Here is a 16,366-nt window from a genome sequence, read left to right as displayed (position 1 = left end):
CTCCTGGCTGGCATGGTTCTCCCTGAGATCATGGCTGTAGGCATTCCCTAGCTTCGTCCTCTGCACTCCATGTCCAGAACTTCTGAAGATGATAAACTGCCAACAGACCTTCCAGGACATTGGTTCTCAGCCTTCCTAATGCTGAGACCCTTTAATACAATTTCCTGTGTTGTGTGACCCACAACTCAAATTATTTTCCTTGCTACTTTATAACTGTAATTTTGCTACTGTTATGAATCACAGTGTAAATATCTGTGTTTTCTGTTGGTCTTAGGTGACCTCTGTGAAAGGGCTGTTTGGCCCACAAAGGGGTCATGACCCACAGGTTAAGAATTGATGCTTTAGGACAGCCACATATCTGAGCTGCTTTCCTGATCATCCTGTCCCTGCAGACCAGGTCCCATTGGCTAGAATTTAGTGAGACCTGTGGCATCTGTACCACCTCTTCATGTAACCATCTCTCCCCTTGGATCTTTCCCTCTGACTACCTCCGCCCTTGATGTCCCCTTTGCATTCTGATGTGTTTGCTCCCATAGCTAAGAGGTACAGTAAGCAATGGCTTTGATGTCAACTCATCTGAGTTCAAGCCCCTGGTGTAGAACAGCAATTCTCTGAGTCTTCCTTTCCATGTGTTGAGGAAAGCAGATGGTATTAGTCGCTTTTGTGTAGCTGTGACAAAGTATCCATCAGAAAGAAGTTAAAGGACTTAAGAGTTTACTTTGGTTTACAGTTTTTAGAGAGCTCAATCAGACAGTGGTCGGTGGGACCAAAAAACCGTTGTTTCAGATTCCACGATGAAGAGGCAGGGTGTCCTGGTAGTGGGACACTGTAGCCACAGCATCCACCTCTCCTGATGTACCATCTCCAGGTAGGTCCCCACTTCATATCCAAACAATAAGAAACTCAACTGTGCTTGGCCTGGGAACCACACAGGAAGGTTTGCTGACTGTGATAAACCATGTAAATGTAAGGGGCTGTTGTTGGAGGATGGCCTGTCTTCACAAGGGTTGACACAAGGGGAACCCGTGGCTTGGAAAGAGTAATACTTACAAGAATACCTAGGCCTAAGAGAGCCTGGGAAAGGGATTCAGGGTGGCTCCAGTGCAGGCTGCAGGAGACAAATGAGAGTTTAAGATGAAGGCTTCTCAGGTCACTGGTGACAGATCATGCAGGGCCTTGAGGGCTTTTTATGTAACAGATCATGATGCAGGGGGAGAGCCCTTGAAAAGCGGGCATGACATGTGCCTTAAAAAGGTCACCCTGTCTTGTAGGTGAGGTAGAAGGTAAGACCAGAAGTAGAAGGTGCAGCCACCTGCCTGGTGAGAGATTATGAGGCATCTGACAGGATAGCAACCCAGGACCTTAGCATCTTCAGGAAGGGAGGGGACAGGATTTCCCATCCCCAAAGTGTGGCTTCTGTTGGGAGCAGCAACTTCAGGTTCTCGGGCTACTGAGTCAGACTTCCAAGCAGCCTCCTCTGGTTCATGGTTACCCTGAGGCCGGTCAGCCGCCTTCCTCTGTCCTAATTGCTTCCTGCCAAGAAAGCTGCCTTCTCCAGGCTGTCCTTGAGGAAACCCTTGAAAAAGCAATGGAGCATCTCAGAAGGCAGCCAGCACCTCCACCTGTGCTGCCCCCAACCCCCTCTGGCTGTTAAGGGGACGTTCTGAAGAGAGCCTTTCACCACTTCCTCCCATGCTGCTCTTATCACGTCTGGGTCAGTTTAGGAGCTCTCAGGAATCAGACTGGGTTCTTGTGGAGGGTGGAACAGGGTTTATACTACAGTGATTCTGACCAGCAGGGCAGGTGAGCGCTGAAATCCGCCATATGCTCTACTTGTTAAAGTGAGCGCATGGGGATGTCAGGGATTTATCTGTGCGAAGGAGGAATACCCTCTCCCTGTCCCTCTCCCCACCCCCTCCCCTCCCTCCCCTCCTCCTTCACCTCCCCTTCCTCTCCCCTCACTCTCCCCCTCCTACTCTCCCTCTCCCCTCTCCCTCCCCTCCCCCTCCCTTCTCTCTCCCCTTCCTCCTCTCTCCCTGTCCCTCTCTCCTCCCCCTCCGCTCCCTCCCCCTCCTCCTTCACCTCCCCTTCCTCTCCCCTCACTTTCCCCCTCCTACTCTCCCTGTCCCCTCTCCCTCCCCTCCCCCTCCCTTCTCTATCCCCCTCCTCCTCTCTCACTCTCCCTCTCCCCTCCCCCTTCCCTCCCTCCCCCTCTTCCTTCTCCTCACCTCCCTGCTCCCCTTCCTTCTCCCCCTCTCCCCCCTCCTCTCCCCTGTCCTCTCTCTTCCCCCTCCCCCAGGGTCTCACAGTGTGAGCTCACTGTGTAGATTAGGCTGGTCTCTTAACTCACACAGATCTGCTTACCCCTGCTTCTGGAGTGCTGGCATTAAAGGTGTGCACCACCATGCCTGGACATATTTTTCTAACAAATTCAAGGTGCTGTTCGCTGCTTAGCTGCATGCTTGCTTCTCTCTTCTTGATTTGCACAGGAATAACCCATGGACCATGGCCAGCTTATTGCCATCAACTGCTATCTACTCATGGATTCTTGGGGTGCCATCTATCAATGTCTACTGCCATCAGCACCCCTTCTGGCCATGGTGAAACTCGTCTGTAATCCTAGCACCCAGGAGGCTGGAGGATAAGGAGAGTAAGACCAGCTTGGACTACATAGTGGGACCCTGTCTTAAACAAACAAGCAAAACAGAAAGCAACCGCTACCCAGACAAAGTCCATGACCCCAGGGTTGAAAGGGAGAGGTCCAGTTGCCAGTTCTACAGTTGTGGTTTAGATCCTCAGAACCCCTCCCCCTTTTAAAGATCTATCTATTCGTGTATATGAGTGCTTTATTTGTGTGTATTTCTACATGACAAAAGAGGGCATCAGATCCCATTACAGATAGTTGAGAGCCACCACATGGTTGCTGGCCATTGAACTCAGGACCTCTGGAAGAGCAATCAAGTGTTCTTAACCATTGAGCCAGCTCTCCCGCCCCAAACCTAGATTTTACTTATTTTTGTTTTTTTAGACAAGGACTCATGTCTAAGGCTGGGTTTGAACTTACTAATGTAGCCTGGACTTTAAACTCTTGATCCTCCTACTTCGACTTCCCAAGTGCTGGGGTTACAGGCAGGTGCCACATATCCATCGTATGCAGTGTGGAGGTTGCCCGTGGCCTTGTGCATGCTGAGCAAACACTCTACCGACCGAGCTGTGTCCCCACATCCTGAATTGCCTGTCATCAGGATCCTTTGTGATCTGTTTCCCTTTGAAGTAGCTTATGTGGGTTTCTTGCTATATGACTAGAATCCCTGCCTGTACTGGCTGGTTTTGTGTGTCAACTTGACACAACCTGGAGCTATCACAGAGAAAGGAGTCGCCCTTGAGGAGATCCAGCTATAAGGCATTTTCCCAATTACTGATCAAGGAGGGAGGGCCCAGTCCACTGTGGGTGGTGCTATCCCTGGGCTGGTGGTCCTGGGTTCTATAAGAAAGCAGGCTGAGCAAGCCAGGGGAAGCAAGCCAGTAAGCAGCGCCCCTCCATGGCCTCTGCATCCACTTCGGCCTCCAAGATCCTGTCCTGTGTGAGTTCCTGTCCTGACTTCCTTTGATGATGAACAGCCATGCGGAAGTGTAAGTTGAATAAACCCTTTCCTCCCCAATTTGCATCTTGGTCACGAGGTTTTGTGCAGGAATAGAAACCCAAACTAAGACACTGCTAGACCAAAGATCTAGCTTGATCCCCAAGGAGACTCCCAAGGTGCTCTGTGAACTCCCCTGGCCTCTTTCCCTTTGCCCCACCCGAACCCCACCCAGCCCAGCTTAGCAAAGAACAGGAGCTTCTTGTACAGTCACACCTTTTATTCATTGTCAGTGGGGAAAACACACACCACGTGGCACAGGGTTGATCAGTGAAGATGGTCGCTGTGAACACAAGTAGAAGTTGCATGTCTGGAGGGGTCGGAGCTACACGGGGGCTCCCATGGTGAACCGGGATACACCTAGGCTTCCTCACTGCTTAGAAGACCAAGTGCCTGGACAGCCTCCACCAAGCAGAGGGACCCATGCATCCTGGGAGACCCTGTCCTACCCCACATTGTGACAAAGCTAAGAAGAGAAAATCCTGAAAAGTCTAGGAAAAAAAAACAACCCATGTTTTTCGGAGACTTTTAAATTGAGCACGTGAATCCTTTGCTTTCTTTGAGCACAATGAAGGAGCTATGTAAGAAATGTATTCTTAGGCCCGAGGTGATTTCTAAAGCCAACACAAAGCCTCACCCAGGGTGGATCTTCAGGAAATAACTTTTGCTTTAATAAAATTTTGTGTAAAAATATTTACAGTGTCTGCTCACTGCCCTGCCTAGGGAGACCAGCTTGTCCTCTTCTTGCTCCCACGACCTCCTACGTAAAATGGAGTTCTGCTTTTGGGGTCCTGCCATTGCCAGAGCAGAGAAGAATTAGTGCCTTTGCCAATGGGCGTGGCTTTCTCTTAATTTCAAAGATTCGCTAGTAATTAGGCAGCTGCGTGGCCTACAGCAGCGCACAGAGCGGCCCACGCTGGGGATTTTTTTGGGGATGAGAAATAGGGGGCTCATCGCTTAGCCAGAGAGGATGAATGAGGATAGGGGGTGTGAGAAGGCTAAATTTGGAACCACCAGATTCACATTCTGTAAGAGGATACAGAACCTCACATCTGATATGTCAGCATTTTAACTGCATTTATGTTTCCATGTCTGTGCAAGTCACGCACACAGATCTCTGCTGACCTCGTGTTTCATGATAAGACGCTTCTCAAGCTGGAGCAGAGATGGGAAACCTTTCTCTTCCCAAGGCAGGGACGGGCACTCTACCACGTGGTCTCCTGGATATGCTGAGGTTTAGACACCCAGGAGAATGTGGGAGCGAGGCTTAACCTGCCTGTTGCTCCTCCCATCAGCAAGAGGGCGGAGCCAGCTTGGGGCCTGCTGGGCTGTCTGAAACCCTTGGCCGAAGTAGCAAATATTGCCCATGAGGGGGTGACCAGAAGCCTGGAGTGATCTGTCGCATAGTAGAACTTGCCGACCAGCTTGGAAAAAGAAAAGTAATTCCCTTAGGAAGGAAGATAGTGGGGAAGACAAGCAAGGTGCTTCCAGGATTTGGTTTGCAGCCTCCAAGAACAGCTTTGGTCCATGCAAAGCTGCCCTGAAGCAACCAGAGGATGCTAGAAAATGGAGCGACTTCAAGCTCCTCCTCCTTTTTGGAAGACTGTCCCCTCAGAAAGTTCTTGGCAGGCAGGAAACTTCTAAAAGGACAAAGTCAATTTGTCTTGCAGTTAGCATCTGGAGAAATCAGGTGGGGCAGAAAAGAGACTCTTAGAGAGCCTTGCATTCGAGTCTCAATATTGTCTCTCATACAAGAGACCTCTCACCCTCAACCTGTAACCTTAGCTTCCAAGCCTGGGTAAAGGTACTGAAAACCCCTATCTCCCTGGGCTGTGAGGACAAAACAAGATGCAGGCAGATACAAGCCTTTGAAAGCCAAGGAATTCTGTGTCGTTGTGAATCGGGCTAGATTAAACATTTGGGGGCAAGGAAAAGCTTTTCACTAGAAGATTCAGGTCCCAGCCGAGCTAGGCCGTGGAGCACTCATGTATCTGTCGCAGCGATGACAGCACAAGACAAGCTTAACGGGCAGTTTGTGAGAGCTGTGCAGCAGCCCCATGAAGCGTCACCAAAAAATAAACACCTACCACTATCACTTGAGGCTAAGAGTTCCTCAGCCTCACCACATGGCCTGGGTAGGCAGGTCAGGAAGAAGGTGACTTGCTCCCTCCAAAGGCCACAAGAAGGAAAGTCAGACAGAACTTCGGACCACAGGTCAGAATCTACAAACACTTCGACCAGCAGGGAGATGAACACCCGGAAGTGGCAAATCGTGTATCTTCTGCAGGGCAATCTTTGCCAGCACACGCCCCGGCTTCACAAGCGCTCTCAACTCCCACCCCAGCTGACAGCATCTCTGTACTAGACTGTTTTCACAGCAGTTCAAGAGGAAGCCAACTGTCATGGCACGTCAAAGCCAACCTCTGATCACAAGGAAGCGCGGGCGGAAGTGAGGTGTGGAGCTGGAAGAAGCAAGTGGATTTTTTTTTTCTGGAAAGCATGCAGCACAATAGTTAGCTCAGAGACCTTAAAGTTCAGAAAGCTAAGCTGGTGAGCTTGGAGGTGGACGAAGTAGATTACCTGGCAGATCTAGGATGGAAAGGTTTAGGGAAAGCCTTTTGTATGGAGTACATCCAGCACATTCTTTAAGCATTTGGTTCACAAATAAGCAGAGCCCAGAAGCCCGCACGCACAGCGGCTGCAGGATTCCTTTCTTCTAGCTCCGTCTAGCTTAGGCTGTGAAACGATAAGCCAACCAAACCAACCCAAACTCAGAAACAAGCTTCCAAGACGTGGGTATGAACTGCGCTTGCCCCTGGTTCTCTGACGCCAGCACCCGAAGCGTGGGACAGAAAAGTCGCCCGTGGAACTATGAAAAGCAGATAAAGGGATGTGGCAGAGGACAGCAGGAACTGCTGGTGGTGAGAGCTCGGGTTCTCCAGGTCTGATGGTAGCCCTACCGCTTTTGCCTAAACGTCCCCCCCACCCCCAACGTTAGCATTTTTATATTCATTTAAATCTTTTTTTTAAGAAATCAAGTAATATAGAGTATATTTTAATAGTCTAATAAAATGATCTTATCTCTTCGAAAGGGCACTAAAAAAATAAATATTACATAATTTTTTGTTTTGTTTTTCTTAAAGTTTCCACCCACGTGGCACCTAAGCTTCCTCAGGCTTTTCATTCGGTCTTTCTGCAGCTTTGGGTGGCACCGACTGGAGGACACACTAGTTCTGACAACTCGCCAGCTGCCTCGCACCCTCATCTCCTGTTGTGCTTCACATCCCGGTCTGAGACCGAGACCCTTGGAAGTTGTCTTGTTACCATGTGGGCTTCCAGGGGGCATGGAATGGGTTTCTGTAAACAACCGTATTCTTAGCACCGTCAGGTGCCTGGCATGGGGCAAGTACTCAACAAGCATTAGCTGAAGAAAGGACTCATTGAACGTTCCAAAGGCTGGGGCCAGAGAAGCCAGGTAGAGCAAGGGGGCAGGGCAGAGACCACCTCTCAGGGAATCCGGAGAGTCCAGGATAGACCCGGTTTGGTCCTTCCACCTGGGGCCCGTGGACCATACTGTTTATTTGGACCATAATCCTGAGAACAGCAGGATTGCAAAGCAAGTCCTCATCCCCTCCTTAACCTCGCCTCTAGGGTCAAAAGCCAACTCTCCTAAGCCCAAAGGATGTTGGTTCTAGGCCAAGGCTAGAGGTGGAGCTAATGGCAGACTATCTGAGGACAGGCTACTTGAGAGGACCTGTCTCCTTCGCAGGATGAGGTGGTCACTCGTGGAGCTTGACTGAGGAGAGAAAGGCTTGGGCAGAGGAATGGGTGAGCTAGAGAGTGAGGCTGGAACGCCCCTCCCCCCAGGGGTGGGCCAGCAGAGAGGACATCAGGTTGGGAGGCGCCACGCCTTTCCTGGCCAGGGGCCCTGCCCCTCACCAGCCCTACTTCTGCATGTCACATTGCAACAGCAACACGATGGACGGGTCACTCTTGGCCGCCTCCTTGAACTCCTCCAGCGTAATCTGGTCATCCTTATCCTGGTCCATCTTCTTGAAGATCTTGTCTACACGCTGCTGGGGCGTGAGCCCATCCTGGTTCATGCGCATCATGATCACGGTGCCCACCATCTTATAGATAGCCTAACAGAGCACAGACGGAAGGGTGAGCACCCGGCTGGCAGGGAGGACGGCGGATGAATACAAGGGAGATCTGGGGCACACTGAGAGCACACTGGAGGAGAGTGGAGACGCTAGAAAGAGACCTCGGCCATCAAGACTGGCTTTTTTAGGGCTGGGTGGATGGCTCAGCTGATACAGGCGCTCACTCCACAAGCCTGATGACCGCTTTGGGTCTCCAGAGTCCACGAAAAGGTGGAAGGAAAGAACTGACTCCACAAAGTTGTTCTCTGACCTCACATGCACACCGTGGTAATGCACCCTCATCGTGTGTGTGTGTGTGTGTGTGTGTGTGCGTGCGCGCGCGCGCGCGCGCGCTTAATATATAGACAAGGCTGTCTTCGAACCTACTATTCAGACCATGCTGGCTTTGAATTCACAAAGATCCACCTGCCTCTGCCTAACTGAGTACTGAGATGAAAGGCAGGCACTATCACACCAAACAATAAAAAAAAAAAAATCAACCTAATAAGTACTTTAAATGAATCATGCTCAAACTGAACTCTTTAACCCACTTCCCAATGGTGGTGCCTCTAGAATTCCCTGCCTCAACAAGTAAGGACTTACTCTAGATTTCAAAACAAAACAAACAGCAGCAGCAGCAGCAGCAACAACAACAATGTACGAAACCCCAAGCCATTCTCTGAGACAGTGTTTCTCATCTGTAGCCAGGCTGGCTTGGAACTCATTGTGTTGCTCAGCCTAGCCTTGAACTCACGATCCTTGTGCCTCAGCTTCCTAAGTGCTGGGATTACAGGAGTGTACCACCGTGCTTAGTTCTCATGCCATTTTCTCTCCCTTCCTTCTCACACATACATCCGATTCTTCACTTCTAAACATGTCAACTCTAATTCTGTAGTGGGCCCTATGGAGACTTGCTTTCCAACATTCCGCAGTCTGTGCCTGAATGAAGGCTCCTGACTGGGTTTCTGCCGGAGTCTTCTAACTGGTCTCCAGGCCTCTGTGCTGACATGCTCCTCTATCAGCTAATCAATGCCTTGAAGATCAATGCTGCTACCCTCACCTGAGCTCTGATGGGTCCCTACTGTCTGTCGGGTCATTTGCCACCTTTCTCCCCTCTGCTCACGTCTCCCCCTCTGCCCTGGCCCCTCCTACCACACTCTGAGCCAAACAAACCCAGCTCCACCCGTGTGTGTGTGTGTGTGTGTGTGTGTGTGTGTGTGTGTATGTGTGTGTGTGCGTGCGCGCGCGCACCTGCCAGTGGTTCACTCTGTAGACTGAATGAGTTAGTTCCTCCCCATTCCCCCCAATCACTCTCTCTTCCCTTACTCATTTTCCATACCATTTACTGCCTGGAATGACCCAAATTTACTAATTGATTTTCTAGAAGGAGTCTCCTATGAAAACACATGGCAGGACAGGACTAAATATATTTTATAAAACACAAACAAACAAACAAGCATTTTGTGTGTGTGTGTGTGTGTGTGTGTGTGTGTGTGTGTGTGTGTATGTGTGTGTGTGTGTATGTACATGGACCAGAGCAAGAATCCTGGTATATCTGGGGAGGACAATGTATAGAGATTGGTTCTGGTATATCTGGGGAGGACAATGTATAGAGATTGGTTCTGGTATATCTGGGGAGGACAATGTATAGAGATTGGTTCTCTCCTTCTATTACGTGGGGTCCCAGGGGCAACCTCAAGTAGCAAGCACCCTTACACGCTGAGTCATCTCTCCAAACCTCAATACTTATTTCTTGAAAAACCAAATGAATTAACTTGGCTACCTTAGATTTGATTCACTGATGGCTGCCACACGCTACCTTGTGTTCATCTAGGAGAATGGGATATCGCCACCTACCCACAGGTTAAACACTGGGCCTGGGATGAGAACTGTGATAGAGGAACACTGAGGAAGAGCTAGGCTCAAGAACTCTGCTTCCTCACCCCGCCCCAGCCGCACCTCAATGATCTCCAGCATCTCCAGCCGTGTGATGCGTCCATCACCGTCCAGGTCGTACATCTCAAAGGCCCAGTTGAGCTTCTGCTCAAAGCTGCCACGGGAGGTGACAGAAAGGGCGCAGATGAACTCCCGGAAGTCGATGGTGCCATCGCCGTTCTTGTCGAAGGTGCGGAAAGCATGCTGTGCAAACTTGGAGGCGTCTCCGTAAGGAAAGAACTGAGGCAGGGGTGCAGGTTATTGGGGCGCAGCAACAACTTCACCCTCCCTGCCTGCCCCAACCTACAGAGCTCTGCCAGCTTTCGGGTCCCCAGTCTCTGCCCACCCCACCATGCCACGCCACGCCCTGCACCTTGATGTAGAGTTGCTGAAACTCCTCCAGGTTGAGGATGCCGCTGGGGCAGTCCTTCAGGAAACCCTTATACCACTGCTTTAGCTCCTGCTCGCTGAACTCCGTGTTCTGGACCAGATCTTCCAGCTCCTCAGGGGCCAGCTTGCTATTGTTCTTCCCCATGGTGGGCCTGGAGGACAGAGAACTCCTTCAACAGAGTTCAGGGTAGGACCTCATCTGGGCAAAGTGGCTCTCCAACCTCATCCTTCTTCACACACCCTGCCCTACAAAGGGCCCTTCTTCCTAAAGTAGCATCTGTCCCTCCTCATTTCCCCGGTGACCCATTCAGGGAGCTCTACCTCCCTTCAAGATGCACAGCTTCCCCTGGCCTCTTCTCACATAGAGACCACTCTCTGGATCACGGGCTCCCTCTCCTCACAATAGGACTTCCTCTCTCCTCTTACAACACCCTGTACCCCAGAGAAGACTTCTCCTGTAAGGACATATCCAGTCTTTCTAGGTGACAGCTGATCCCCTCAATAACGGGGGGTAGAATATGGCCCAATCTCCATCCTTACCTTCCTATCATTCATTCATGGTTCCCTAGGTCCATAGCGTAAAATTTCAACTCGGCTTCCTGCTAGCAAGGGCTGTCTGTGTCCAGCACCCTCCCTCCTGGGTAGGCTCCTCTCCTACTAATGTCCCCCAGGAACCATTTCCCAAGTTCTTCCTCGAGGCCTTCCTGGGAGCCCCACACAGGAAGCATCTCTCCTTCCTTCCTGTGCAAATAGAAGTCCCAGCCTGGAGCGGACATGACCCTGATTAAATTTTGCTTTTCATTAATCCATTCACTCCCTGAGCATTTGTTGAGGGCCCGGGCTTGATGTGAAGTAAAGGTAAGACAAGCATTCAGAGGCTCATAAGAGGTTTCTAGAGATAGATGAATGATGACCTATAAAGGACCTTCGATCCATGCCAACCCAGAGGTTTTAAAGCAAGGGTTTGCAAGCTAACACTCGCTGGGGATTTAGCTCAATGGTAGAGCGCTTACCTAGGAAGCGCAAGGCCCTGGGTTCGGTCCCCAGCTCCAGAAAAAAAAAAAAAGAAAAAGAAAAAAGAAAAAGCAAGCTAACACTCATTCCATCTCATGGGAGCTTACAATATGCCAGATCCTGGAAGGATAGAGATTTTTTTCTTTTTTTTTGTAATTTTCTTTTGGCTGCAATGTGCAAGATGACTTGAGGCCGGAAAGGTGGCTCGGTGATTAAGAGCACTTGCTGCTCTTCCAGAGGACCCAAGTTTGGTTCCCAGCACCCATGCCAAGTACAATCATCTGTAACACCAGCCCCAGGGCATCTGACACCTCTGGCCTCCAGGGACACACACACTCATGTGCACATACCCTCAGGCAGAAACACACTCCTCCTCATCGTTACAAATAATAAAAGCAAATCTTTAATAAGAGATGACTTAAAGCAGAGAGGAAGGAGCAGGACAAGGAAGGACTTGGCACACGGTTCAGCCAGAGAGATGTGGATGGACTGGAAGGTCCTAAGGAGGCAGCATTTTTAGCTCTTGCTGACTGGATTTAGGACTGAGATGAACACAGATATCATGGCATATGGTCCATAAGTAAGTTACAGGATATCTCTGAACCTCAGGATCCTCTTCTGTGCTGTGAGATTAAGGAGCAGCGAAGGTGGCAACACCCTTCTCTAGCCCCAGAAAATGAGGGATTCTACAAAAGCCTGGGAGGGGGAAGCATGCTATCACCAGGAGCTTGGGACCTGCACCAGTGCCAGAGTCAAGGGTGCTTCTGGAGCAGCCATAGGTGGAATCAAGGGACCATTCTCAGCTGTCTCCTCCCGCCAAGACTGTGTAAGCTCAAGGTATGCATAAGTAAGTTGAAGAACAGGAGAGCAAAGGTGTCTGATGGGGGAGGCAGACTCTCTTCCCCTTGGCTCTTGTAGGATGTGCCTGAGTTTCTGCATGAGGGGCTGGGTCTATGTGTAGGAGGGTGTCAATGCATGAGGCTGCAAATCTGTCAGAGCGCTTGCACGTCTCTCTGTCTCATGGTGTCTGTGTGGTCCTCACCTTCTGCTCCCCTTCTCTCTCCTGTGCTACCTTCCCCACTTCCCCACCCTTCTGTCTTCAGGGTCCTTTTCTGTGCCCTGCCCCTCTTGACTCTAGACCTACGGAGGATCGGAGGATCAGAGGATTGGAGATATTCAAAATAGGCAGCATCCTTTGAGATCACCTCCCCCAGCCCCCCTTATTTTAGCTTGTACCAGAGGGAGAGGGAGAGGGGGAGGGGGAGGGGAAGTGGAGGGAGAAGGGAGGGGGAAGGGAAGGAGGGAGGGAGGGGGAAGGGGGAGGGGAGAGGGGAGGGGGGAGAGGGAGGGAGAGGGGGAGAGCAGTCAGTAGAGGGGTTCCAACAAGCATCCAGGCTGACTCCTTATCACCTGCTGAGCCATCCTCTCTACTCTCAGCACAGACTTTACCCACCCCCATCTGCCTTCTGGCAAAAGCACCTCTGATCCTCTGGTCTCGGTGGGATCATTTTGCCTGAGCTGCAGCTCGTAATCTCTGACTGACAGAAACTATACACCGCCCTAGTGGATGCCCCTAAGCACCCTGGCTACAGCCAGATTCACCCCCAATTTAAACACCTGATCCCAGCTGAGTTCACACAGCTGCCTGACCACGGCTCATCATGGAATGAGTTTTCTGTGAAGAAGAACGTTCCAGGGAAGGAATGAAGGCAGCTTGCAGCTTGTGTCATCCCAGAGGGGGGTGAAGGCAGAGAAACTATGTAAGCACATAGGTGAGGTGGGGTCTAGCTGAGAGATCCCTGGCTCGAGGGGGATGGATGGTGGGTGGAGCCAGCCCCTCAACCCTGGGCCTGGGGTTCACGGAGAAGGAAAAAGGAACCCATGGATTCTTTCAGATTTGCCCCCTTTCCTTCAGGGCCAGCTTGCTATCAGGTCTTGTGTTGGCCCATGGTCATGGGGCTTTCCTGCCTCACATGAAGATCTGTCCTTCTGATACCTTTGTTCCAAGGGATGATTTCCCATAGTTACAATGCGTGGTATAGGTGATGCTCTGAAATTACAAAATCTCCTAGAATCTCATCTTTAAATTAGGGTAGAGAGATACCTATACACACACCCTCATGACCAGACTCTGAAACTCCAAAAACCATCTAGAATCTTGTTTCAAGCTGCCCACCTGTTGATCTTCACCCTCTTCTGCTCTACCCACCATCCGTCCTCCTCCCGAGCCAGGCATCTCTCAGCTAGACCCCACCTTACTTATGTGCTTACATAGTTTCTCTGCCTTCACCCTCCTCTGGGATGACACAAGCTGCAAGCTGCCTCCATTCCTTCACTGAAACAGTCTTCCTTGCAGTCAGCCCATCCCAAGATGACCACAGTCAGGCAGCAGCATGAACTCAGCACTCTGGGCACAGGCAGACCTTGCGAGGCTATGGTGTGGAACCCTCACCCACACACTGTCTTTTGACCCTTATCTGATGATCTAGCACTCTAAGGGACAGTCCCTGGTCTTTCTGCCCCAAAGTAAGCTTCCTCTTTCCAACAGGACTTGGACTATTTCTGAGCATCTTGGACAGGGGGAAAGTACCTGTTTCTTATCGTTTCTAAGTCTGCTTTCTGGAAGTGTCCTCCCTGTGCCTGCACATGAGCATCCTGCAGAAGCTTGAAGGCAGAGCCTAGGATATAGTCATGCTTGGTGAATGTCACTTAGCTTATGAGAGAAGAGCAACACGCCCTTCCTCTTGGTACTATGTCACACTTTTGTTTGTTTGTGATCCTCTACCAAGCCTACTTCAGAGACAATAGAGACCAGAGTCAGGGAAAGGGAAGGTTCACCCAAGGTCAACTGGAGCCATCAGCTGCAAAGCAAAGACCAGCGCCTAACTAGGTGCATGTCCTGTTGAAGTGGTGGCTTCTGGGGGGGCTGTCCTCCAGTTGAGGAGGTACTCCTTGCTTAAAAATCTGTCCCCCTGCCCCACGCTCAGAGGCTTCTTCTAGAGGGCTCGTGGTTAGGGGTTTCAAGTGGAGAAGTGGCAGTAAAAAGTAGGAGGGACTGAAGGAGGCAATAATCCCACACCCTTCTCTAGCTTCAGGAGAGCTGGTGCTGAGGCGGTTGCCATGGCGACAACAGCTCCGTGGTCAGGAGATTTTCTTTTTCCCTCTCCTCCCTTTGCTCTTCTACAAGCAGCAGCAAAGGCAGTAACAACCAGGTCTTGTTCCTCCCCTTCATAATAAAAGGCAAAAGTGACTCATACAAGGTGAGCTGTGTTAACCACCTTCAATTCGAAGTTTTCATGCCAGGGTGGTCTGGTGGTTTGGAGGTCTAGAAAAGACCCCTAAGGGAATGAGCCTGAAAGATATGTAAGAGGGAGTAGCCTGAACCTTGGCCTGAGTGAAAAGGATGTCCCTACAGTGATGGCTGGGGCCTCTCAGGTCTCCCCTGAGAAATATTCTGATGGTTTAAACGGGGCTTTGTTCTGCTGTAATCAGCTGTGGAACCAGAATATGTCAGAATTGGAAGGTTGCTCAAGACCGTCTTGCCAAACCCTCCTCGGCCCTGCTCTTTACCCATCTCGTGAAGAATCTGAGAGGGGAAAGAACTTGGCTAAAGTCAAGCAGGGATGGAGGCAAAAGCAAGGTTCACACTGTCCTGCTTCCATGTTCAGATGCAGGGGAGGAGAAAATGAGTCCACATGGATCTTTGGCTTCATCTCTACGAACAACAGGAGGGAGAGAGAGCAACAGGCACAAAAGCGACAGAGAAGAACGGGTTACAGAGAGAGGACCTGGTGCGTTCCTGTGTGAGAGGTGATGAGGTATAAAGACTAGAACTATGGGGTGGTCTCCTGGGAGGACCATCCCAGGTTTATGCTCCAGGCAGAGTGTGGGACCGCTGTCTAGTGTGGGGGCTTAGAGGGGGGATGCTGAATGTGCCTGGCGTCATCCTTCCCTTAGGTATGCTGGGAGCTGTCCAAGTAAGGGGCAGAGATAGGGTAGTCAGAGAATGAATTTGCTATCGAGGTCTTTTTGGGAACAGGACCCTGAGATGTGAATGACAGTGAACTATTGGTGTGGGTGTGGGTCCTCCAAGTATAGGTTTCCATGAGGCTTGGCAAACCACTGTGTCTAGAGGCAAGAGAAGACAGGGTGACAGGAGCCTCTCTTCTAGCATCAGTGACACCACACCCCCAAGTGTGTGTGTGTGTGTGTGTGTGTGTGTGTGTGTGTGTGTGTGTGTGTGTGTGTTTGCACTGGAGCCAGAGGAATGGTTATTCTTACCTGAGCTGGGGGTAAGGAGGCGGCCGTACCTCCTTCTTGAACTGGGGACTCGGCTTGAAGTGAAAGTCCCTGGCCCAAGGCGGGCTCTCCAGATGATTGTCCACCTATGACAGACCCAGGGTCAGAAAGATGGATCTGAGCAGATGAGGAGGGGAGGGAAACGCGGAGGAGGAGGGCCTCAGGGCCTCCGCCCCACGAGGTTGCTTCGAGGGCCCGGCCCCACCCGCATTACCTGAGGCCGCTCGCCGAGTCGCTAGATGGCTCGGAGCCTGGACGTCCGCGGGGATGAAGCTGGCTATCGGGCGGACGACAGGCTCTGTAGGGTCCGCGTCGAAGCCGCCTCCCCAGTTCTTGTATCACTATTTGCTTCTCGAAGGCGACACGATTTGCATAAGGCCCGCCTCCTCTCCGCAACTTTGGACATCGATTGGTTCAGCTGGCACCGAGTGACAGGCGGGGTTTCAGGTGGGGATGGGGTGGCCTGTGAGTCTAGGCTACCACAAGAGCACGCCCCGCCCGCCCGCCCGCGCTGACCTTCCCGGAGTCGCCAGGATTGTAGAGGGCTGTACCCCCATCTGTTCCTCAACCCTGAGGCTCAGAGCTTGGGTCACAGTTTGGAGCGAAAAGTACCGATGATTAAAGTGGATTCGCAAAAACAACCGCACCGTTGCTATGGGAACGGAAGAACCGTAGTTGAATCTCTAAGCCTTCTCTTCCTGGGCCCCAGCGGGGGTGGGGGTAAGATAGGGGGTGATTCACAAGATGCGACCCCCGTCCGGTGTCCCGCCCGAACCCAGAGGGGAATCTGCGGAGTGGCAAGGTGGAGAAGGGAAGAGATGTGTGATCAAGAACTCTCGCCTTTGCACTAGTGCCCCTCCACACCCACTCCCCTCCCGCCGTGTAGCACAGGGGAGGGTGGGTGCAGCACGAGCTGGTTGGATGTGGAAGTATCCTCTACCTAGA

At 51.2% G+C, this 16,366-nt stretch overlaps 1 protein-coding gene and 1 long non-coding RNA gene across 4 annotated transcripts; one reads left to right on the top strand and one right to left on the bottom strand.

Moving 5' to 3' along the window:
- Positions 1-3,846: 3,846 nt before the first annotated feature.
- Hpcal4 (hippocalcin-like 4) lies at positions 3,847-15,799 on the bottom strand. Of its 2 annotated transcripts, XM_006238829.5 has the most exons (5): positions 15,636-15,799; positions 15,404-15,507; positions 10,092-10,260; positions 9,743-9,958; positions 3,847-7,783 (listed from the first exon to the last, which is right to left on the bottom strand). In XM_006238829.5, the coding sequence occupies exons 3-5, from the start codon at positions 10,251-10,253 to the stop codon at positions 7,586-7,588; spliced, it is 576 nt and encodes a 191-aa protein (XP_006238891.1). In that variant the 5' UTR covers positions 10,254-10,260; positions 15,404-15,507; positions 15,636-15,799; the 3' UTR covers positions 3,847-7,585.
- LOC120102973 (uncharacterized) lies at positions 14,163-16,062 on the top strand. Of its 2 annotated transcripts, XR_005504977.1 has the most exons (3): positions 14,163-14,382; positions 14,791-14,940; positions 15,780-16,062. It is a non-coding gene; the product is annotated as an uncharacterized LOC120102973 (long non-coding RNA). The 2 variants fall into 2 exon arrangements; XR_010051973.1 differs by having other exon boundaries at positions 14,791-16,062.
- Positions 16,063-16,366: the final 304 nt, after the last annotated feature.

The sequence above is a fragment of the Rattus norvegicus genome, chromosome 5 (assembly GCF_036323735.1).
Source record: "Rattus norvegicus strain BN/NHsdMcwi chromosome 5, GRCr8, whole genome shotgun sequence".
In the NCBI taxonomy this organism is placed as follows: domain Eukaryota; kingdom Metazoa; phylum Chordata; class Mammalia; order Rodentia; family Muridae; genus Rattus; species Rattus norvegicus.
The sequence above is the reverse complement of the archived record's forward strand: the minus strand, read 5'-3'. Positions and strand labels throughout refer to the sequence as shown.